The 26,205-nt window shown below is 28.5% G+C and overlaps 1 protein-coding gene and 1 long non-coding RNA gene across 13 annotated transcripts in view; both read right to left on the bottom strand.

The window, feature by feature from the left end:
- LOC129913862 (polypyrimidine tract-binding protein 3) overlaps positions 1-26,205 on the bottom strand; it is a 525,860-nt gene that overhangs the window by 163,367 nt on the left and 336,288 nt on the right. For 2 of the 12 annotated variants that reach the window (XM_055992798.1, XM_055992797.1), the window contains exons 1-2: positions 19,022-19,867; positions 17,578-18,474 (exon numbers count right to left, since the gene is read on the bottom strand). The exons of 8 other annotated variants lie outside the window; for them this stretch is intronic. In XM_055992798.1, the coding sequence (XP_055848773.1) occupies positions 17,578-18,474; positions 19,022-19,024 (900 nt within the window). In that variant the 5' untranslated portion in view covers positions 19,025-19,867. Of the gene's footprint in view, positions 1-17,577; positions 18,475-19,021; positions 19,868-26,205 lie in introns of those variants that run through there. 2 more of the 12 variants (XM_055992799.1, XM_055992800.1) reach the window with 2 other exon arrangements.
- Positions 22,107-25,858, bottom strand: LOC129913867 (uncharacterized). Its single transcript, XR_008772103.1, has 2 exons — positions 23,365-25,858; positions 22,107-22,411 (listed from the first exon to the last, which is right to left on the bottom strand). It is a non-coding gene; the product is annotated as an uncharacterized LOC129913867 (long non-coding RNA).

The following is a 26,205-nucleotide window of genomic DNA, read 5'->3' on the forward strand; positions in this document are numbered from 1 at the left end:
ATTGAAAATACATGAATTTCGTAGTTCTCAGAATCTGATCTGATATTGGTGTAATAATTTCTCGAAGCGATCAGAAAGTGACCCAATTGATAACCAGAGATTAAAAAATTCGAAAGGAATTGCAGAAATAATTGACAATTTCTAGTTTTAATATTTAGCTGAACCGGAAGACCCAAAAGTAACAAGAAATTTTGCGTCTGATGATAGAATTTCAACATAACATTTCATCGCCTTCAATCTTCCACCATTGTCGAAAAAGTATTCCACAGACTTCTTCTGTCACCTACAAAAATGTATCTTTTCTTTTTTTCGAACACTTAGTAACCACTGGAAAATTCCAAATCGTCTTTTAAAATTATCAAAATCGTAATAGTCTTACTTGAAACTAGCCAACGAGTTGTGGTCTCACTTGTCAATATCTGCCATTTAAGTCGTAAACTGATAGTACTAAAGAAATTATTAACCTTTCAGAAGAAATAAAGACTAACATTGATCAGCCGTTCAATACTCTTCAAACACTACGAAAACGAGAAGAAGAAGTTCAATCCTAGCGAACAACGATATAGCCAGAGTGCGTGCACTTATTTCTTTTAATGAAAATAGCCAGTAGTTCGTGGTAGTGATGTGAACTATCGAATAAAAACTATCAAACTATCGATAGTTGTAGAGTATTCATTCATTTGATAGTTTTAAATCATTCATTCATTTAGTTACTATTTTTATTCGAATAGTTTTTTCATTCAAATAGTTTTTTTTTTATCCGATAGTTTATTCAAACGAATGAATGAACTATTCGATTGTTCAAATCATTCTGTTACTAACTATCGATAGTTCAAATCATTCGATAGTTCCCATCACTAGTTCGTGAAGAGTTTTTGAACTACCAGGAATGAGATATTTGTTTTTTGGACTAACAGAGCCAGTATTCAACGAACACTACTTAGCAACTTTCAATCGTGATATCTTCATTTTGAAATACATATGTAAGTCGAAAACCAGCGGCCCTAAAATAACACTGGTACACAAAATAAAAAAAGTGTCATGTACCAGGAACCAGGACCTATCTTTCTATATGTTTTTGGACCCGCTGAATTCGAATTTCAAGTCCGTTTTGCCCGAACACCCTTCAGTTTTGAGAAAAATGCAAAAAACTCCAAAAAAGTAATAAAAATCCAAAAAGAAATGCAGTCACAGCTCAACACTGGAGGGTGACCGGGCCAAACGGACTTGAAATTCGGATTCAGCGTGCCTAAAAACATATAGAAAGATAGGTCTCATTCCTGGTACATGACATTTTTTTATTTTGTGTGCCGGTGTAATCTTTTAGCTTAAAGATTTATAGATGCAATTTTTATTTGGACTGTCCATAAGGTTCTAGAAAGCTTCATGCATTTCGAACTGAATTTTCAGAGACTAAGCTAAAGTATATTCTAGAGCAGTTTGATTCTTCGAATTGTTATTGTGATTTGTGAACTGTTGACAGTTGTCGGGTCTTAAAATTATGATTTGACACTTTCAACATTTTTTTTCTTAACATGTTTTTGAAAGGATATTATTATATCTTCACGGTGCAAAGTTAATAAATAATTTGAAGCTAATTTTATGAACTTATTTTGAAATAAAGTTAACCACAAAACTTTTCAACTTTTGTGTGAACTTTAACAGATCAAGCTAAAATTTACCATCAACTTATTTCCAGTTCTTCAAAAATAACAAAACAAAACAAGGGTAAGGACTCAAAAAATATTTATGTGGAAAGTATATTTGCATAAGCTTTTTCAATTAGCTTGAAAACATGTGAATTGTGAAGGCTGAAGAGTGCAGTACCTACTCGTAGGTACTGTAGAAAGGATTACGTTTTCAGATTCTATATTTAAACTGCCAAAATATATGCATAAACAAAAAAATAAAAAATTCAAACAAAAACAAATAAATAAAAACAATTGAATTTTTTGTGTAAAAATGTGTTTTAGTTGTGAACCTCGTCGTCATCTCGTCATAATATTTTCCATCAACGGAATCAAAATAATGTTGGCGAGTCAGAATGGAATATATGAACACACAAGGAAACAGAAACCACGAGTTTTTCTAATACCTACTAGCAGGGTTGCAAAAGCTTAAGCTATTTCCTAGCTTAAGCTCTGATTCAATTCAAGAGTCAACAACGGACTTGTGAATTTAAAAAAAATCAATTCCCAAGCTCTTAGAACTCAATGATTTGAACAAAAATCTAATTCGCAAGCTAGTTTTGAATCTTGAATTAAACAAAAATTTAACTCGTAAGCTAGTTTTTAATTAGAAATTGAACAAAAATTCAATTCATAAGCTAGCTTTGAATTATGAATTCAACAAATTTTCAATTCACAAGCTAGTTTTGAATTATGAATTAAACAAAAATTTAATTCACAAGCTAGTTTCTTTTTGTAAATTCGACAAAATTTTAATTCATAAGCTCTTTCTGACTTGTGAATTGTGAAAAGATTTAATTCATAAGCTCTAAGGTACTTTGATTGAATTATGAATTGTAGAAAAATCAATTCATAAGCTCTTACCAAAAGATAGGTAATGTATGCTACAAACATTATAGTAAGTGTCCGTTGTAAGTAAATCATCCAGTCCAGTCAATATAATGTAATGTACATTGTAAATACATTTGAAAATGCAAATGAACCGAGAAAGCTAAATTTTTGATATGACGTAGGGGTGCTTAGAAAATCTTAACTTGAAGTTTAAGACCAAGATTTCATATGAGTGTTTTTCGTCATTTGAAAAAAAAGTCACAAAGAAGGTTTTTCGACAATAACTCGGCTATCTGACGAGGTACGAAAATTTTAATGATGCTTTTATGTATGTAGATTTTTTATACTCTACAATAATAATTATTGTAGAATATAAGAAATCTACAAAAAATTATAAAATTATTGTAAATTATTTATGCATATACTCTAAGTCACAAAAGTAAGTATACACCCCTTACTTTGTTTCACTACTAGGTTTTTTGCAACATTTGGACCGAATCTTATTCAGTCTTTCTATAAGACTCGTTTCAGCTAATCCTTTGACTGCTTCCTAACTTTTCTCACAAAATAGTCTTACTGATGCCAAAAGCATCCAAAGCAAGTGACTGGGTTGCGTTTGAATCTGGTTTTGAAATCTTTTGAGCAAAAATTCACTCAAAAAGACCGAGATGTACCTAAGGTCTTTACCTTTATTGAAGATAAACCATCTATTTTAGCCTAATTATTTGACACTCTGGTGCGAGTTGTTCAATAAAATTTCTAAATAAGCATACCCATCCATTGTCTATTTTGCCGTATCACGTCAGGTTTTTGAAATATCCTCAAAAAATGTCTAAACTCAAAAAAAAAGTTCTTATCTGACATTTTTTGAGGATATCTCAAAAACCTGAAGTGATATGGCAAAATAGACTTCGGATTCGGTTTTAGCAACCCAAAAACTATATGAAAAACCTAATCGCAACTCCAGATAAGAAATTTTGTTTTGTTGGTTTTGACATTTTTTTGAGGATATCTCAGAAACCTGACGTGATAGGGCGAAATTGACTTCGAATCTGGATTCAGCGATCCAAAAACTATATGAATAACATATTCGCGCATCCAGATCAAAGAAAAAAAAATTTGTTTTCGTGACATTTTTTGAGGTTATCTCGAAAACCTGACGTGATGGGGCAAAACGGACTTCGGATTCGGTTTCAGCGACCCCAAAACTATATGAAAAACCTGGTTGCAACCCCAGACCAGAACTTTTATATTTTTTTGTGTGGCTGTGTTATTTATGAATAAAAAAAAAAAATAACTAAATCAAAATTCTTTAGGGCTCCCAGGAATGATTTATTATAACTTTAATGTGAATATAATTGCAAAATATGATGCTCTGTAATCTGTCAAAGAATGATATCGAATAATATTTCATATTTAAAATAAAAAATATAGCTCAATTTGTTATTCACGCACTGCACTATGTATTAACAGTGGTAAATATTGCAAAATCTTAATGCAATGCAGCGAAACGTCAATAATAATCTAAGACACTACTTGTTTATTCCTTCCTTCTTTTAAAGCTGAATAAAGAATTCCTGAAAAGAAAGCAGTTGCCATCCATCGGGCTTGAACAGCGCCACTTTTAAAAACGATAAACGGTGGTAGCTTGCTCATACAATCTAAGACACTATTTGTTAATTCTATCCTTGTACCATCAAAAACTAGCCCTGAGACTCCTTGCATTACTACAAAACCACTTTCATGGGCTTTGGGACAAAATCTCCTTTTTGAGGCCTAGTGTACTATACTCGCCGATATTTGTATACATCAAACACATCTTTTCGTTTTTCCGGAGAGAGCTTATGAATTTCAACATAGTTTAATTCACAAATCAATTTTCTAAGAGCTTGTGAATTAAAAATTATTCCAATTCACAAGTCACAAATAGCTTATGAATTGAAAATTATTCTAATTCACAAGTCACAAATAGCTTACGAATTGAAAATTATTCCAATTCACAATTCCAAAATAGCTTATGAATTAAATATTTTTCAATTCATAATTTTAAAACTAGCTTATGAATTAGATTGTTTTTAATTCAGGAATTCTTAAGGACTTCTGAATTAAATACTTCTTGAATTCCAGATTCAAAAAAAGCTTATGAATTGAATATTGTTCAATTCTCAAATCTAAAAAAGCTTATGTATTAAATATTTTTTAATTCACAAGTAAAAGAGTAGCTTATGGCTTAGTGTTTTTTTAATTCATAAACTCGCAACCCTGCCTACTAGAAGCTTTTTTCACATACATAAATTGAGAGACGGTTGTACTGTGTTTGTGTATGCTCGAAAAGGAGCATAAAAAATGTTGATATGGACAATAAACGCACGAAGGATATATGACGAGGTTTTCACTTTAATTCTATTTTTCTTCTTTTTTTCCAGTTTGGTTTTTTTTTTTTTTTTTGTTAACTTTTGTGTAGCGGAAGATGTATGCAAATTTTATTAAAAAAAAAAAATTGAATTTATATTTACTTTTGAGATTTAATATGCTAAAATGGTTTTGAATATGGTCGAATTGATGATGATGATGATGACGAGGATGAGAATGATGACGACAACGACGTACCTATTCGTATAGAGTAGACATAAAGACACGATACGAGGATGTTATACGTTTTGTTATTTTTGAAAAAGAGTGAATGTTTATTTTTTTTTTTTTCTTTGAAACACATTCAATTATAGTAACGTTATTTATTTTTCTTCAAAATTTTTTTGTGCAATCCTTAGAATGAGGAAATTGGACGGGAGAATATGATTCTTTTTGAAATATTCTTTTTTGGATTTTAAGTTTTGATAGATTTGAATTGTGATGATGGATGTACGAATGGATTGGGATTTGAAAATTGGAAGAGAATATTCTTTGTTATATGTGGTCCTAGTGTGAAGCTAAGAGGATTAAAGTGGAACAAAGCTATATGGAATCGAAGGGTACTGGACCATAAAAAAAAAACTGTCAATATACCATAACTTAATTTAGTATACAAATTAGAGGTTACTTTTTGTTAGAAAGTCAGCTGGAGGACCCATTCAATTTATGACGAAATTCATGGGCAATTAATCAGTTAACAAAATTATGTACCTAGTAAAAATTCGGTATGACAATTCTTAATTCTTTCTTTATTTAGTCTTAAAATGGTATGCAAATCTTCTTTATTTAAATTTTTGGTTCCATTTTTTCATAACTCCTTTTTGGATCGCCTACGTGTATCATAAATCTACACTTAATATGTATTTAAATCCTTTGTTAAAAAGAATGACAGAAGCGCTTTAAAAGTCTAAACGAAAGTCCTGCGAAAGATAGTTTCCTTAAACTTTTAAAAGTCAAATTTAATTGGGTGTTAACATAATAAAGTTGACTTTTTCGACGATAAATGAGAAGTTTGTCGAGCAAATTGTATAAATTTACAACTGATATCCCTTAATAAATAGCTCGCCACATTCGTGTTGTGCAGTTTTTGGATGAATCTTCGACAGGTCTTTTTAAAATCTTAAAATACATGTGATCTAATGAAGATTTAAAAAATTTCTAGAAATATAGTAGAGTAACTAAAGCTAAAAAATGACAATGTTAGGGAACCCGGTGAAACAGCTCTGATTTTGATGACCTCTTTTTTCAAATGTCGGTAATTAAAAATACTTTAAAGTCTATAGATTAAAATTTGCCGCCGTTGTCGTTTTGATTTTTTAAGTTTAATTGAAGATTTTTGTTTTCCAAATATAAATAAATTTATTAATGCCAAAAGATTGTGTAGGCAATTAAAGAGAACGAAGTACAATCTTCCATTGTTTAGGCGATAAATGCAATTTTCTCACAAATTGACTTCAAACACAAAAAAAAAATATTTGAACACAACGGCAACACCTACAATATTTAAATATACATGAAAAAGCTAGAAGCCAATTCATATTTTTAAAATTAAAATTAAGTAAATTCAGGAAAGGGTTTCTGAAAAACCTAGATTTTTGAAAAAAAAAAAAAAATATTATTAAAAAAATTTTAACATGATATTTTAAAACTAACATAAAATGCATTTATTTTTTAAATTTTTTGGGCCACATTTATTATTATTTAAAATTATAAAAAAAATGTCAATATGTATTACAATTTATGAAAAACTTGAAAAGTATTTCATTTTCGAAGAACTTTTTTAAGAGAAGTTTTAAAAAAAAATTAACTAATTTTTTTTTTTAAGTTCAACATTTAAATATAAAGTTATTTTTTCTTCCTTCAATAGCCCTTATTGTTGAAAGTAAAATAGCAAAAGTTTAATGTTCTCATTTGCCAAAGTCTTTGATTAAATTAATTATTTCAATGCAAAAATTCAGTTTTTATCGAAAAATCCAATGAAATTGGAGTAATTAAAAATTTCTTTTTTTTTCAAAACTATCATGTATATTGTAGAGAATCTTTTGGTATAGTTTATTTTATGAAATTTAAGCAAACAAAATGGTTTTGTTCAAAAAAAATTTAATTTTAATTTAAAAAACAATGCGGCAACATCGGCAATATTTAACCTATAGAGTTTAAAGTATTTTTAATTACCGACGCTTGAAAAAAAAGATCATCAAAATCAGAGCTGTTCGGCCGGGTTCCCTAATAGTTTGCTTTAGTTACTCCACTAATATTATTAAATTGCTTTGATAAATAAATTCACTTATTCAGCTTTAAATAGTGTCATATATTTGCCTTTAGTAAAGGACGTAAGCATTAACAACGTGTAATGTAGGGTTCGACTTTAAAGATAACTGTTTTAAGAATCCGGTAAAGGTTTTCAGATAAATGAAGAATCATATTAGATCCCATTAAATAGTTAAGACTTACCTAACTAGTTAGGGAAAGGAAAAACATATTCTTCTAATGCGATCCGAAAATTAATACCTTTTCTTCACTACACAATGCGAATTACTGATGTACATTGCTAGAAGTTCAAGAAATGCGGCTGAATTGGTTTTCAAAAGAAATTCCGCTATTCAGCAACCAATCATAATAAATAGTAGATAGTGATAACTGATCAAAATACATTAATGTTCATAAGTTTATCATTAAGTTAACCAGTAAAAACTTGTAAGTTACAGTAATCTATGAATTTTGAGTAGCTAAAACCAAAACTAATTTTTTTACAGCTTTACACCCAAAACGAAATTCACTTTGAATTCGATTTCAAGACTACCTGATTAAATAATCTGTGGTTTGGTTAAATCTATTAATTATGTTAAAAGCAGTTGAAAAAAAAAAAAACATATGAATAAAATATTTATTCCTTTAGAGAAAATAAACCACATTCGTGTTGTGCGGTTAAAGAATGAATTCTCAACTAAACACATTACTAAATATAAATCAGATGCAGATTGACTTATGTGTATTTTTAAAAGATCAAAAATAACCTTTGAATTGGTTTTGATGAGATATATTCAGCAATTAAGCATAAAGCAAAAATCGAAATACAAACAAACCTTTTTCATATCAAAAGAATTCTGTTTATCTTCAAAGTAAAAACAAATTCTAAAGCGCATCACATTAATGAAAAACAAAGAAAGATTACCTAAATTAATGAATAAATATACAAAAGCAAATATAATTCTTTTGCTATTGCATAAAAACCATAACCTGGCTGAATAAAAACTATACTTTGATGAATTAAAAAAAAAAAAAAACGATAAGTCCTTTTTTTATCGCTTTTTTTTTACATTTTTCCACATCAGAACATATCAAATAAAAAAATTATAAAGTAAAGTAAAAAAAAGTACAATTCAAGGATTTCATTTGAATTGCATACATCATCAGGACGTTTGAATCATAAATTACAAATAGATCTATCACTTTATTGTAGATATATATAAATCCTCCCTCTATAAAATAGTTGGGGGATTGGTATAGGCTAGGCATCCACTGTACAACATTTTGAGAATTATAATCCTCAAACAAAAACAACAAAATGAAAACCTGACTCTATTCCTACTAGATTATATATACATATTTTTTTTTTTGTTCACAGTCGTATGCAATATTGAAAAGGTACGTTTGTAGTAAATTGACGTCTGATTCCGGTATAAAAGTTTATCTTTCCACATATATCCATTTCATATGGTGCATAATAAATTCATTGGCTTGTAGGATATACAGTTTGTATTAGGGATGGGCTTAACTGCTACTTTTGGATAACTGTTACTACCTGTTATTGCTACTTTCCAATAACAGGTATAAATACCTGTTACTGAAATAACAGTTAGTAATACAATTTTCACTAAAGAACGATAGTGCAATCTCATTATTTTGAGAATGATATTTAATAAGAGCAGAAAATTATTGAAGTTATACTTCTTTTGCGGCGGTGAGCTATGAAAATTTACTTTTTGACAAGAATGTCAAAGGGATTATGACGCGATCACCATCTCAGAGGCTGACAATTGGGCAGCAGGGCTGTCGTTTCACCTTTAGAGTTAGCAGTACTTTAGTATTTAAAAATGTAGTATGCCGCAGTACGGCAAAAAAAAAAACACAACACGTGGCAAGTTGCATCTGGCATGTGGCAAGTACCATGTGGCATGAAACATGGTGCAAGTGCATGTTGCATGTGTCAAGTAGCACGAGGAATGTGGCATTCAGTATGCAACATGTGGAAGTGTATGTGGTATGTGGCAAATTGCATGTATCAAGTTGCGTGTGGCAAGTTGCATGTGGCAATTTGCATTTGGCAAGTTGGATGTGGCAAATTGTGTGTGGCAAGTTGCATATGGTAATTATTCAATGGTGAGAAGTATAACTTCAATCGCGTGTACATAGTACACACAGGCTTTTTCTGAAATTGTGGCAATTTAAGTAGTTATAAAATGCGTATCTTATGCAAAATATAACTAAAACCTGAAATTGTTTTTTGTCTGTAATTATAATGAAACCATTAATTATGGATAACCAAAATTACAGGTATAGAAATATTTCTTACAGTAACAGGTATTGGGGAAAACGGCGAAATTTTGGTATTAATTTTACATTTTCTCATTTTTCGTATGTAAAATTATACCAAAAATAACAGGTATAGAAATATTTCTTACAGTAACAGGTATTGGGGAAAACGACGAAATTTTGGTATTAATTTTACACTTTCTCATTTTTCGTATGTAAAATTATACCAAAAATAACAGGTATAGAAATATTTCTTACAGTAACAGGTATTGGGGAAAACGACGAAATTTTGGTATTAATTTTACACTTTCTCATTTTTCGTATGTAAAATTATAGCAAAAATAACAGGTATAGAAATATTTCCTTCAGTAACAGGTATTGGGGAAAACGACGAAATTTTGGTATTAATTTTACATTTTCTCATTTTTCGTATGTAAAATTATATCAAAAATAACAGGTATAGAAATATTTCTTACAGTAACAGGTATTGGGGAGAACGACGAAATTATTAAAGAGATTTGATTAGTATTATGCTTTAAAAAAGTGATGAATGACTTACATATTTGGTATAGTCAAGTTTTTTGACTCTTCTCGTCTTCCGACTGTTTACTATTTACTATATCTTCTTGACATCATTTTCAAAGAAACAAGATTATCGCTCTTAGGTTTTCTTTATCAATAAATATGAATCCTAGGGTAAATAAAACATACAAAATGAAAAATTACAACAATCCTGGTTTGTTGTTTAAAGTGCTTATCTTTTTTGAGAAATTTGGCGAAGCTCTTTTAAAAAAGTTCATCTTCTTATTGGTTGCTTAGGTGCTGAATGCTGTTGCTGACAAACGGTAAAATAACGATACTTTTTAATTGCTCTAATTTGACAGAAATAAAGGCGGGATCAACAAAATTGGGCTCTTTTTGAGACTGTCTTTTTCTTTTCTCTTTCTAATTTCTAAGTTGGTGAAAAAACAAACCAAGATCATAAAATAGCTGCGTTCCTTTGGAAACATTTATTGAACTACTTTTTCAATACAGTAAAAGTAGCTGAAAGCAACTTTAAGTACTAGCAGAGAGCAGTTTATTATATAAGCAGTAAATTCCCACAAAGGAACGCCTGTAATAATTGAGGAGTGACTTTTCAAAACCGGATACAAACACTTTTTGTCATTTCTGAAATCTGATATATCAAAAAATCGAAAAAAAAAGAACTAAATGATAAATTGTTATTTTTCATACGATTTTCAGATTTTGCCTGTCGTTTGTGTTAACTTGGTGATTAAACTAAGCAAAGCATTTGAATGTAAAGAAGAGATCTACATACTTAGTTTTAAAAAGTGGAAAGTGATTTTATCCCCTTTTGAAAAGTCACTCCTCAATTATGAACTAAATTCTTGATTAAAGCCAAGTATGCAGAACGAACTAAATTTAAGCTAGCATACAAAATTCTCTCCAAAATTAAGCCGCGTTTAAATGTTTTTCAGAATATTAGCAGAGTTGTGTTTGGCTTAAGCTTTAAGCCTAGTACGCAGCTGAAGCGAAACAAAAAATTTTGAAGTCTCCAATCTTAAAAGCGAACACGTTAACGAAAAAATACCATCGGGTAATAGAGCAAATTAAAAATAATAAAAATACAAATAAAAAAATTCAAGAAAAACATCAGAAAATAAGTTTTGGAGCAAAAAAAAAAATTATTATAAGTTCCTTGATAATTTTGAGTAAGTAGATAATTTTGATCCGAGTAACAGGTATTATATGAGCATTTGTGTTTTTAACAGATTATTCGCCTGAACTAAAAGTATCAAAGATGAATTTTATCAAAAGTAACAGGTATTATAAATTCTTCGATAATTTTGAGTAAGGAGATCATTTTGATCCGAATAACAGGTATTATAGGAGCGTTTGTGTTTTTAACAGATTATTTGCCTGAACTGAAAGTATCAAAGATGAATTTTATCAAAAGTAACAGGTATTATAAATTCCTTGATAATTTTGAGTAAGGAGATCATTTTGATCCGAATAACAGGTATTATAGGAGCGTTTGTATTTTTAACAGATTATTCGCCTGAACGGAAAGTATCAAAGATGAATTTTATCAAAAGTAACAGGTATTATAAATTCCTTGATAATTTTGAGTAAGGAGATCATTTTGATCCGAATAACAGGTATTATAGGAGCGTTTGTGTTTTTAACAGATTATTCGCCTGAACGGAAAGTATCAAAGATGAATTTTATCAAAAGTAACAGGTATTATAAATTCCTTGATAATTTTGACTAAGCAGATAATTTTGATCCGAGTAACAGGTATTACAGATTATTACCGATAAAATTAATTTTTTGTGTAGGATAAGAGAAAGTTGTTTAGATAATTAGTAGGTATTTTTCATTTTATTAACCTTCTTATTACCGAAAATTTTCTTGGATTGCAAAAAAAAATTATTTAATTTAAATTTATTTAGATACTGAAAATATTAACTTATATTTCAGTAACAGGTATTTTCCCTGATGAGTAGCAAGTTGTTATTGCTACTTTCCAATACCTGTTATTCAATACCTGTTACTGAAATATCGGCCCATCCCTAGTTTGTATTGATATAAAAAACGACGACGAGTATTAAAGTGGAGCAAAGCAGAGAGTACATCGCACAGGAAAAAAGGATTGAGAACAGGATAATGAGTTGGATATAGAAATATCTATCAATGAAAGTGATGAGGGTATATAGTTGTTGGTGGAGAAAAGGGAGAGAGAATTAATGTTTGCGGCTGTATGTACTATATAAAAAAGGCTCATTTCAAAGCAAATATTATATAAAATATTTTTTATCCTTTTTTACCAAGGCAACAAAAATTTATATAAAAGTTAAAAACCACTTTGGTGTAGAAAAAGAGTAGAAGTAGGTACCTTTATTCACATTCTACCTCAAATTTGTTAAAAGAAGAAAAAGAGTAGGTATGAATAAATATTGGTATTATCAACCACACTACCACCCAAAACCACCACAAATGTAAACGAGACTATAAAAGCTATACGTGGCGGTGCTATGGCTTGGTTGACAGCACCTCTCTTTATTCATTCAAAAGCACCGATTGCCATTTTCTTGTGTAAATATTTTCATTTCAATTTTATTCTCACCAAAAAAAAAATACGGTTTTCTTTGCCAAATTCAACCCCCTTTTCCCTCTCTATCAATAATAATATTATACCAAAATACACATAGGTAAAGAGAAAATATAGAGAAATCGAATAAAAATGGAAGAAAAATGGAAAAAAAAAACAAATTCTTTGTGAAGCAACAAAAACGATCAGGATTCGGCCAACGGCCTGTGTCCTTCCTTAGCACAGGTTTTCAACTCCATTTCCATGTACCAGTACAAAGCACACCTGAATTTGTATAAGGATGAATGATTTTTTTTTTTTTTTTTGAGAAAGTATTTGTGTTGCATGTTTGTTATCGATATTATAGTTTGAGGCCAAAATCAAAAACCAAACACGAACGAAAGGTAAAAAAATATTGTTGGTAAAGCGACAACGAACGGGTACCTTATTCGGTAGGTACCTACCTAGTAGGTGAGAACTAGCAAGGTTCCACAGAACAAAAAAAAAATAATAACAAAAACCATTCACAAAAATGAAGTTTTCCACTCAAGAAGTAAGGACGTGAAAAAAAATATATATGTATTTAGTCTAAAAAATTTATATACCTAGGTCAAACCATAAATTACTTATTTAATTCACTGTGCAAGTTGAATATTAATGAGAATAAAAATGAGAATTGTGCATGTTTGGGTGTAGTTTTTTTTTTTTTTTTTAAATCCTTCTTCTATTTGTGATACAATAAAAAGTTTTACAGGGCATGATTTGGATCTGTAAAAATTCGCATTTAATTTTAAGATTAAACTTGGCATAACAAAGTTTACATCGTTTCGAACAAAATTTAGGCTAGGAATTGTCTGTCTGTATGAACTGTTAAGACCGATGTTATAAGTGTTTGTTATGACCATATGTGCTTTTAGGCCAGTCCTTTAAGCTATTATAGGTCTCAAAAAATTGCACTGTACTTTTTGGAATGTTCAGATAGATACCATTGGTATAAAACCTAGTTTTTAAAATCCAGTTAAAGAATTTGAAGGTCCAAAACTTTTCGAAATATATCACAGTGAAAGAAATTTTGCCCACACCCTTTCAAATTTATAAGCTAATAAACTGAAAAAGTCCAAAAATTTCTTTTTTTCGCTTACTACACAGTTAGCATAGGTCTTTTGAAGCTGAAAAATTGGTACAAAAAAATCAGTTCAATCCAATTTTTGGTGACCCAAAGCTAATTGTTGACTGGCTTATATGGAAGTTATTTGTACATTTATAAAAATCAAGTAAAAATTTGTAAATACATGTATATTTTATTTATACTTTGCATTAAAATAACATCATAATACTATTGCAAATAAAAAGTTTTCTACATTGAAGAAAAAATTCAATGTAAAATGTGTGCACTAAATATTTTTTTTTTGTAATATTAGTCGATTTTTTTTTACAATTTTGACTATTTCGACTTACATTACCTTAAAAAAAAAATTGATAGTGCAACAAATTTTTTCAATGCAGTAGCATTTTTTAAAGGAATTTTTGTTTATTCTGCAAACAAATTTTTATTTTTATGAAATGCAGTTTTCTTTGCGATAAATATTCCTATTTTTAAAATTTGAAATTTTGCATTACAAAAATGATTTTTAAACCCCTTGTAAAAAAAAAAGAAAATCCGAAAAAGACGTGAAGGCTTCAATTAGTGCTACAATTAGTACTGCCCGACCGACTAAAATGGTAGATACTGTCATGTACAAAAAAGAAATAGAGAGGCAATAGACAGCTCTCCACAAAACTCAGTGAAAAAAATAATCACCAAAGCTGATTGAAAAGGATATTATAAATGAATATTTTCAAACACAAGATTTTAAAAATAAACTGTCGCTGGATAATTCTTGGTTCAAAAGATACCTATTTAGTTAAAAAGAGTTTACCCATTTAAAATAAAAATCGATCCTTATTTGTTATCGTCAATATAATTTGTCGCTGATACGTGATACCCCTAGTTTTTATTTTTCAGTGAGAGAATAAATTAGAAAATACCTACTAATAAAAGTGTGAATAAAAATTAAGTGGTGTTTTATTCTAAAATAAATGTCTTAAATTTAAATATGAAAGAGGCTAGAAATAGTACAATTTTTGAAATTTATGTATTGCAAAAGATATTCTCAAAAGAACAAAACATGCCTTTCAAAATAGACCTTGCCATAAAGGAATTTTCTTTTTTGTTTTTTACTTTTTTTGTTAAATTAGAATCTTAGACTTAAATACCTAATCGAGACGTAGTTTTATATGCTTAATTTTAAATATGAAAATAAAATAATAGTTTAAAAACAATGCATGAGAAAATTTTGTATTTAAAAAAAAAGTTAATAATAGTTAATAACAAAGCCAATTCATTTTGCACACACACAAAACTATCTATACAATTATTTATGTATAAATGATCTTTTTTTATTTAGACGATGAGAGATGATGGCTATCTCTAGCTACGGACAACATCTGCTAAACTAAGCATTCAAGGTTTACGTTAACAGAAGTATTATAACAAAACATAAATAATGAAATTGAAATTAAAATAAATTTTACCGTAGAATATTGTCAATTTTAATATTTCTATATACTAAAATTCATTTTAAGTATACCTACAATGTTCGATACCATTGTAACTTGTGTTTTTCGTTTTTTTTTTTAAATTTATTGCGAATGAATAAAAAAATTCAGGTGTTATTAAACATTTCCAGTTATTTTACCTTCAATAATCAAGATCTTCTTACACAACAAAAGAATGACTTAAAAACTTTAGGCAACTTTAGTCAGTCTTATGAAGGAAATTTTCCTGGAAAAAAAAAATAATTTCAACCCAAATATTGTACTAGAACAATTTATAATGAAGAACTCGCTTAAAGGTAGTTTTTTAATACCTTTTTAGAAATACAAAACTATAAAAGTTGAAATTTTAGAATTCTTAATTTAGAGACAGGTATTTTTTTTTCTCTTGAAGTAATTTTGAAAGAAAACATTTTTCAGTGAAACATTCACACATTCTGCGAAAATATATAAACTTTTGAGAAGTTTTCTGATTTCTTATTGCCAACTTTTCAGCATTAAATTTAATGGAAATTTGTTTTTACAAAAACATTTCATTAATACCTTAATTTCTAGACACGTGAAATATTGAGATTCTGGGTAAGAACTGAAAGAACTTTTCAAGTGCTTTGGAAAAATGAAAAAAAATTAATAATACGACCCCACTTAATGTTACTTACTTTCTTAAAACCGCTATTAAGTAAGTATAAGTTACCTTTCAAAATTCATTTAGTAAAAATATTTAAAGAACGAAATCCTTTGGAAAATATTAAGGGATATCGAGGGCACCTAGGAAAAAATTTTTCTTCGATAATTCGAAAATTGAGGTGTACGTTCCGATTGACATTTCGGATAAATCGTCCGATAAAAAGTAAGCCATGAAATATATGAAACGGAGTAGGTATAAAAAAAAATCTATTTAACAGAATCGCTTTAAATATCTTCGGGAGCATTCTGAAAAGAAATAGAAGTGATTTTTTCTTACGAAAATGAACACGTTTGTACCGATGCTTTTTTTTCTTTACTTTAAGTTCGCAATTTTAGTTCCGACGGGATGTCAAAACCGTTTCGGAATAATACAAAATTGTAATAATTCAAAATATTGGAATTGGAGCATTTAAAAGAAAATTTAGGTTATGTGGACCGACGGTATTTTGAAGAACTTTAAGATTTAGTAATTCAATAAAAGAAACATGAGGCAAAACTAGGTTTAATAAAGAATAGTCAATTTTATAATTGAAATGTTACACGATTTTCCTGCGAATCCATTGACGTTCGTTATGATCTCCCCTACTAGCATATTTTAGTTTCATTGTTAGAAAGAACAATGCAAATTTTCATGGAATATGTCTCGTCTTTGAAATTTCGTAAATTTGGAAATGATGTTCAAAATATTCCCTTTAAATTTATTCTTATTGGAAATAAATTTTTCAGTGAAAATTGGCTGTTATTTTATTGGACTTCTTGCGCTCTAGAAATTGATTTTTCATCAGATTGGAACAAGGTGAAAACATTTCGGGGAGATAAAATACTTTGACAAATGTGCCCTTAATTATGAAAGTGGACTAAGTCACTCCTGAAAATGGCTTCAAATCTAGCCTAAAAATTATTATTATTTAAGGGGTAAAGTTTATTTGAAAGCTAAATTGCAGTAAATAAACTTATTTATTGCTCCTCTAGTGATTTCATAAAAGTAATATATGTAATTAAATCGTTATAAAAAAATTATTATGTAAATTTTTCTTCAAACAATGCAAAAAGTGACTTAGTCCACTTTCATAATCATGGGCACAAATATTTCTTGAAGACTTGCAATAAAACTAATGGAACTTTCATGGCGTTTGACAGGCGAATTTAAAACGTGACTTATAACTAATTTTTGTTGAAGTTCTAAAAATCATTACTTTGAAAAATTCAAGGAATATTTCTATAGGAATTGGATATTTAAGATTTTTGTTTCAACGTCTGCTAGATTTGAACACTCTTTCAAACGATGTTTTGAAAAAAAACATAGCAATTTTTGAAACGTTTTTGAGTTGAGTATCAACTCAAAAATTTAAAAACCCGAAAACCAAATTTTTAGTTCTACAAAATAGTAACTAATTGAAAAAATTTGAGTTTTCAAAATTTGGAACATCAAAAATTGACTCATTATTCCGACGGCAATTGATAAGTAAAAATAAAACAAACATAAAGAAAATAAAAATAATTAAACTTTATTCGAATTATGATCAAACCATTTCAAACATTAACAAACTTACTCTAATCACAAACACAGAATCAAAAAAGGACAACAAAATCAAGTACGAATCGAAGCTTTTTCTATTTTTTTTCGCATAAAATATTAAACTTAACATTAACTCATTAAATAATATATAGCAAATAATTTTACAAACAAAATAATAAACAGAAGTGAAAACAGAAAGAAGTAACAGAACAAACCTTGTTAGGAGAACGAGAAGAATAGTGTGAAGATGGCGATGGCATAGAACAATCAGAAGATGCTGAACTATATCTACCATTTGTATTAGTAGCAGCAGTTGTACTAGTAGTTGAATTAGCATCACTGCTCACACCACTACCAGCACTACTGTTTATAATATTTAGATTATTTATATCATTGCCGCTGCTATTGCCATTGCCATTTTGATTTATTAAAAAATTCTCTCGATTTGTCATACTGTTATTGTTATTAATCAGAAGATTACGATTGAGATGATGATTAATATGATTATTATCAATTGACAACAGAGGAGCACTACTAGCACAATTATTTATATTATTATTAATGTTTTTATAGTTTTGACCAACCAATGCAGGCAGGATGGCATTATTATTGTTGCCATTCGTATTGGTATTATTAGGATTATTACTGATAAAACATTTAGTATTAGTATGATTGATATTGCTATTTACATTGTTGTTGTTTGTTGTTGTTGGCGAAGTACATGATGTTGCAAATGTTGGTATTATAGTAATGGCTGCTGCTGGATTGTAAGTTGCTGCTGCTGCCATTGTTGCTGCAAAATGATGTTGTTGTTGTTGTAATGGAGTTAATGGAGGTGATCCAACATATTGTTGTTGCTGTGTTGTAGCAGATGTTGCTACTTGCATTTGCATATATGTTTGCAACATTTGTATTTGTTGATGTTGCTGTTGTTGTTGTTGTTGCTGAAATTGCATTTGATGCTGCTGATGTTGTTGCAATTGCATTTGCTGTTGTTGTTGTTGCTGATGATATTGTTGCAACTGCAAAGTTTCTTGCTGACTCTGTTGCAGCGACGGATGATGGTGATGTAGATGATTTGGATGCGGTAACGATTGGATTAATTGCATTTGCTGTTGATATATATTTTTTTATATATATATTTGTGTTAAATTTAACTATGTACTTATAATAGAGACTCTACAAACCAAAAATAGAAAAAAAAATTAAAAAAAGTCCTTTTCTCTAAAAAAAACAAAACATTTTTTGTGAGTTTCTGTCTGTCCGCTATGTATATTTTACCACCACCACATCCACCACCAACATCAGATAGTAGTCCTAACAACATAATAAACCAATACAAAAATAAACATCATCATTCTGATCATTTTTGAGACCTACAGAGACTTTTAGTACACAATTTAGTACATTTAGTACTAAATCATGAAAAAAATGAGATAAAATCTATATTTTCAATGAAATTTTATAGAAAATAAATTCATGAAGTAGTGGCAGATAAGATATCTACATATGGCAAGGTCTAGTTATAATAATTTGAATGTGAAATCTTAAAGATACAAAAATAGGGTGATAATTATTCTGATCGCATATTTAAAAAAAAAAAATTAGATTTTTGATTTCTTTTTTTTTTTTTTTTAGTTTCTTATGCAAATCTCTTACCATTATATCTTTGAAGTTTATTTGATTTGATTCAGTTGCTATTGCTTCTGCAGGAGCTGATGTTGCAATTGAATTATTTTTATTATTTGTTGTTGTTGTTTGAGCGTAAATTTGTGCTGTTGTTGTTGAAGTTGTTATTGGATGTTGTTGCTGATTAAAACAACTTTGATGTTGCGAAGAATATAATTGATGTTGAATTTGTTGTTGTTGTTGTTGCTGTTGTTGTTGGTGATGATGATGATGATGATGATGTTGCAATTGTATAGAATCACACAAATTTATTTCAGTGTAACGACTTAGAATAAGTGTTGGTGTAACTGCACTAACAATTGCCGTTGGTTGTTGTTGTTGTTGTTGCAACACAGGATCAGTTGATGACGATTGACAACAATGACCACAATAACACAGGGATAATCCCGTATGATTTGTTGTTGTTATTGGTTGATATTGATTTGTTTGTTGTTGTTGTAATGTCGTTAAACCGTTACAATTTGGTAAAAATGTACAACTATCTTGTGATGTTTGTTGTTGTTGTAATTGTGTTTGTTGTTGACCAATAGATGGTGGTATTAAAGGAATTTGGTGAAAATGATGATGTTGTTGTTGTTGTGGTTGTTGTTGGTGGATATTTAAAGGATTTATAAGGGAATGTGAATGGTGATGATGGATATGATGTTGATTAACAGAATTATTTGCTGCTAATGCACTAACAATAGCTGCTGAAGCAGATAATTGTGTATTATTAGTTTGTGATTGTAATTGTTGTTGTTGTTGTTGTGTCGGAGCCAAAAAGGGGGGACAAATAGCGAGGCCCGGTGGGAAATACGTTGTGGCAACAATTTTGAATTGTTATATTTCTTTTTTTAAAATTTTTTATTGTATATTTTAGTGAATTATTTTTTTTTTTTAATTTTAAATTTAAGAATTAAGATTAAATATTGATTGTTTTTTGTTAAGAACTACTCTTGCTTATCGTACACATTCAATAGAAGTATGATTAATATAATATGACATTTAATATACTACGTTAAATATTTTATTTTTGTTTGAAAAAAGATTGTCAAGATATTTTTTTTCGAAAATTTATTTTTTTATATAAGATATGTTTAAGAATAATTTTTTGTATAATGATTGATTTTTTTTTTTAAAGGTAGAATTTTTAAGATTAAAAAATATGTATAGGTAGATTTTTTTAGAGATTGTCAAAGAATTTTTATTGTATAGAAATATTTTTTTTTTTTAATCTAAAATTTTATGTATAGAATAGATGATTATCGAAGTTTCAGTTTGTGTTCTTCTAAATTGATTTTTATATATGATTTTTTCTCAATTTAGAATAGAAAAACACGAGATTATAAATACGCTAATGATTTTTGATTGTCAAAACGCGATTTCTTATGTTTTTTGTTTGTGTTTTATTCTAATAAAAGTACATTTGTTTTTTTTTTATGTTTGTTCTATATTCACATAACCTTAATTTTAAAAATATGATTATTTTATTTTATTTTTTAGTTTTTTTTTTTTTTAATTTAAGATTAAATTTCCCTAAATATTATTTTTGTTTATATTCGAAAATGTTATTTTATTTTATTTTTACTTTTTCTTATATAAATTAATTTTTATTTAAAAAATAAAAGAAAAAAAATAAACTGTCACATCAAGATTATTTTGTATTTTATTTAAGATTTTTTTCTAACAACCTAATATTGACTTTTTGTTATTAATTTTGTATAAGTATATTTATTTTTTTTTTAATTTTAATAAATTGACGATAAAATAAACAACCTAATACACATTTATATATATATATTTTTTATTTAATTTTGTTTTAAATTAAATTTAATATATATATAATTTTGTTGTTGTATATTTCTCTGTTATAAAAATATTTTATTTTTACTGATTGCACGCAAATTATTTTATTTTTACAATTTTTTGTTCAATTTAATATGATATGTAGGGAATAATTGAGTGTTTTATTAATCTTTTCAATTTATTTTCTGTCTTTTAAGCAGAAAGAAAGAAAAAAAATATTAATTTTCTTATAAGCAAAAAAAAAAAAAAAAATTTTTTTATATAAGATTTTTTTTTTAAATTTTATACTAACAAACAACCATGTATTTAATTTTTTTTTTTTTACTTTATCAGTTTTACAAACTCTTTGGTGACGACGGATTTTTACTTTATATATTTTTTTTTATTATTATTTTTAATATTTGTTTGCAATGTCGATATATTGTATATATATTTTTTTTTAGGAATATTTGTTTCAAATGAAAATATTCTTTGTATATATTTATATATATTTTTTAAGTTAAAGCTGTTCGGATATATTTATTTTTTTTTCCTTCTTTCAGATTCTATTGCACAGATTCCGTTTATCCTGTTTTTTTCCTAATAATTTTTTTTTTTAAGCTCAGATATATATAATTTTTATTTTTAATAATTTTACAGCATAATTTTAAAAATTAATTACTGTTTTTGATTGTTTTTTTGTTAAATAAAAAATATATTTTTTTTTTTGTTTTAATCAAAAATAAATACGTATATTCTATATAAATATTGCAACAACAATTATTTGTATCTTTCTCTCTTGTAAATATTTTTTTTTATTATGTTTTATTAATACTGATTGTATATAATTTTTTGTTTTTAATTTTTTTTTAAGAATTTTGTTGTGAACACTGAAGTTGGTCGTGTTTACTTTTCTGTTCTTATGATTTTTTTCTAATTTCGTTCCGTTTTTTAGAAAGAGAGAAAGAAAGTTTTTGAAAAAAATTAAAAAATACGAAAAAAAATTATTTTTTTTGTTGATTGTCCTTAGATGGAATTTGAAAATGTAAAATAGCCAAGAGGAAGTTTCTTATTCTTTGTTTTGAATGAAATTTATATTTTAAGGATATTGCGAGATAAAAATTGCTATGAGCCCCTTTTTTGACACACACCTCGTCGAGCCTGTTTTTTTTTTTCTTGATTGTTTGTGTTTTTCAACAAGGATAAAGGATATTTATATTAATTTTTTTTTATTTATTGATGATTTTTTTGATTGAGAAAAGGATCAAGGATTACCACCATATAATATGAGAAAATTTTGGTGTAATATAAGAAAATAAAATAAAATTTTGAATAAAATTTGTGTTTTTTTTTTTTTTTTGTTTTACCAATTTGTTTTGGATTCTGAGTCCAAAAAGTCAGTTGTTGTTGTTGTTGTCAGGTGTGATGTGAAGATATTTACTGCAGCTGAAGTTGATATCAGATTATTTTTGTTTTTTTTAGAGATTGTCGTCGATTTGATGATGATGATGATGATTGATATAGAGTAATTATTTTTTGTGTTCGAAAACCACTTTTTTTTTTTTGGTATTTTAATAAATTACTTTGCTCGAGAGTCTATATTGTTTATATTTTTTTTATTTATTGTTATAGTTGAACCGAGATGAAAATGAAAAGATATAAGGAAACAAAAAATTTTGGTTAAAGTTGTTGGTTTTCACTTTTTTTTTTTTTGATTTATTAGATTTTTTTTGCACTTAAAAAAAAAAACTGACGGCCGTTTTAGCAATTAATAACGAACGTAATCAAAGGTAAGACCAACGAACTTATATTTTTTTCGCTGCTTGTGGGAACAACACAAGACAAGAAAAAAAAAATCAACAAAAACCCCGAAGAAGATGAAAAGCAAAAAAAAAAAAAATAACTTCTACCACTTGCAAGATACTTTGTGTTTTTTTTTTTTTTTGTATTTTGTTGTTACTTGTTACTCTTGGTTGGCTTGAGAGAGGTGCGTATTTTTTTAAGCCCCGTGTATATTTACTTTCTTCGTGTTTCTTGTGTTCTTAGATATTGTATCTTTTTTTTTTTTTGTTAACTCGTGTTAGATAGAATAGGCGCGCTATGTATCTTATTATGTTTTATTTTTTGTGCGTTTTTCTTTTATTCTTTTTTGTACAGAAATTCTTTTCTTTAACGATTATTTGGCAAAAGAAGTTAATAATTTATAATTTGTTTTGAGGTAGAAGAAGAAGAAGAAAAAAAAGATACTTTGCGAATTTTTTTTTTTTTTCAAAGAAGAATTTGTGTTTGATCAAAACAAAAAAAACTTTGTTGATGACAAATTAGGATGATAGATACTTTTGAATGAAATTTTTATAATAAAGTATCTTAAAGATACTTTTCTAAGTTCTTTAGATATTTTGTTAAAAATTGAAATGTAACTTGAAAAATATAGAACTTAGTTATTTTGATACAAAAATTGGAAAAAAGTATCTTTTTGAAGTATCTTTTGGAATTTATTATAAACAAATTGTATCTTTTATGTTAAATAAGAGATATTTTTACTTTACTTTACTTTGATTTTTTTTTATCTACTTTTTTATGTGTTGAATGTATTTTGATATAATAATATGTAATAGAGCGGCGGACAGAATTGGAACGGGTTAAAGCAAAGACTGTACGAAGACTGAAGTAAGAACGACTGGTATTCTAAGGTAATATACCTATTTTTTCGGAGTTCTTCTTCAATTTTTTTGGCTCTCTCTCGGGTTCTGTGTGACTCTGCCTCTGAGCTGAGTTGATGATGATGGCTCTTATTGGAGCAACAACATACCTTTTTTTTACCTCTTCTCTGACGTCGCATGACGATGGCAGTTCCAATGGTTAAACCATTGGTGGTGAGCTAGAGTTCGAGAGTACCTATGGTGGTTGATGTTTTTTTTTTTTTGTTGTTTCTCATTTTTTTTTTTTTTTTTTTTTTAATATAAATTCACATAGATACACGACTTCTTTTGCTATGCTTACTTGGTTGTAACGAAGGTTTATGTGAGTGTATTGGTATAAGTGCCGGCTTTGTTATGCATAGCACAGCAGAGGGTTAAAATAATGATTGCTCTTTGGCGTAAACACAGGCGCAGAGAGGCAAACGATTACCACACTTGTTTCTATTATTTTTGTTGTTGTTGTTTTATTTTTGTGTGTTTTGTTGAAAAAAAAAGAACATTGTTGAATAACAATAGTCTATGATGATGGATTCTTAGATACACGCGGCGGTTTTGGGTACTCTTTTGAAGAAAACAGGTTACCTGTACTCTCTCTCTCTCTCAAATTCTTTCTCAGGAATACAGGTGAAGTGTGATTCTCTTTACAGGTAGAAATCGACTAGAAAACAAGTGTATATCTGAATGAAAAAAAGGGTGCTCTTTTCTCCTTGATGAGTCCTGTCTCCTGTATAACAGTTAGAGAAGAAATTCTCTCGGAGTAAAATTCGGAGTAAAAAAATCAAAAAAATTACCACCAATACATTAAAGGAAAACGAGCTGCAACAGTTGTTGTTACGGGACTATGGCGATGTAAATTCAACAAGCTACAAGTCTCCCTTCTCCCCTATATCCTCCCTCTCTCTTTATCAATTTTTTTTTTTTTTTTTGTTCTATTTTATGAGATATAGGGGTTTTAGGAAACCCGTATACCTTTTGATTGCGTCGAATCGGAAATTGTATTCGAAAGGTTCTCATTCTGGCTAAAACACCATACAGAGTTTTGTGCGACAGGTATGTTGCTGCTGCTGCGGTGCATGCTGGGGGTGGTTTTTTTTTTTTTTGGGGGGAGGTAAAAAAATAAAGTGGATTTGGGGGAGACATACGTTTTACACCTGAATGTATTTGTGCTATACAATTAAAGGTGATAATCTAAGGACTGTTTTTGTTTATTTTTTTTTGCTTGCCTTCTTCTTCTAGTTTTGTGCTATTTTTGTCATTTTTTTTTTAACTCTGGTGCAGTGGTGCGCAGAGTCTGTATAGGTTAGGTAGGAGTTTATGTGTGTATAGATTTGGAGTACCAACTTGTGGGTACTCTATACCAACAATCATATAGTATGCGGATACGAACGATGACGATGATGATGTTGGTAGTGGTTGAGTAATATTTATTTTTCTCTGTGCTAGCTAGCCAAAAAATAAAGGATGAGAAAAGGAACATAAGCAACAGTTCCGGTGATGGTGATCCGATTTAAAAAGGTTTATAGTCTTTCCTTTAGTCAGAGATACACTATACTGGTTAGTTCTCTTTTTTGTAGTTGTTGTTGTTTTATTTTAGTTTTTGTATGAATTTTTTGTTTTTATTTTGTTGGGGTTTGTTTTTGTAAGGTTTTTTGTAGATATTTATTTAAAGAGTACCAAGTTGGATGATTTTTCTCTTTTATATATTATTTTGTAGAAGTTTGTTGTGACTCTTTTTATTTATTTGCGTGTTATTGTATTGTAGATGAAGGTTTGTTAAAGAATTTTTTTTTTGCAGCCCTGCGCCCTTTTTATTCAGTTTTTTTGACCGCGCCGTTTATTACTTTAGAATAAAGCAGGTTGTGGGTTTGTTTTGTTTGTTGTGGAATTTTTGTAGCTAGTTATTCAATTGAAGGTGTACCTACATTTGGAAACATGTTATCTGGCTAATTTCTTTTATTTTGCATAGTTTAAGTAATAAAGTGGTGAAAAATTATTAAAGTTGGATGTTCAATAGTGTAACTATAGAAGTTCTTGAGGGAAAAAGGGTCAACACAAACATTTTGGATATGCTTTTTAGTGGAAAATTAAAACAAATTTCATTTTTTGTGTCAAAATTCAATTCATTTGAGATTATTAAGAAATAAGCTACATTTACAGTTTATTTCTTTATGAGCAATAGATTAAACGAAGACTTGATTGACTCTTGACTGTACTTAGGTACCTATAGCTTGAGCTGAAATCAGCAAAATCATGTCAAGACTCAAAAATGGTTCAAACATCTTAAAGTTGTATGTACGTTCTTCAATGTGTTGAGTTGTTTATCTTTATTAGCAAGCAAGAATAAGTGACAATAAGTTTTTTTTTGGGTGATAATGTGATTCGTTAAGTGAAGTTACGATGGAGATATAATTTTTCAAAGTTTTTTTTGTAGCTTTTTTCCCACCATACTTAGTAACCGGGCTATATCTTGAGTAATAAACGATCAAAATCTGAACAGAAAAACCGGCTGAATAAGCTGAATAAATAAGCAACAAACGCTGGAATTAATAACTTTTTTGGGTCACTCTACAGTACGTTGCCACATGCTTATGACCCATAAAAATTTCACAAAATTCTAAGAGCTCGAATAGTTTTTAGGGTTCTAAAGAATTAGTGACAAATTTGTGAAAATTTTCATCGGTCATAATC

Source organism: Episyrphus balteatus, chromosome 3, assembly GCF_945859705.1.
Source record: "Episyrphus balteatus chromosome 3, idEpiBalt1.1, whole genome shotgun sequence".
Taxonomy (NCBI): domain Eukaryota; kingdom Metazoa; phylum Arthropoda; class Insecta; order Diptera; family Syrphidae; genus Episyrphus; species Episyrphus balteatus.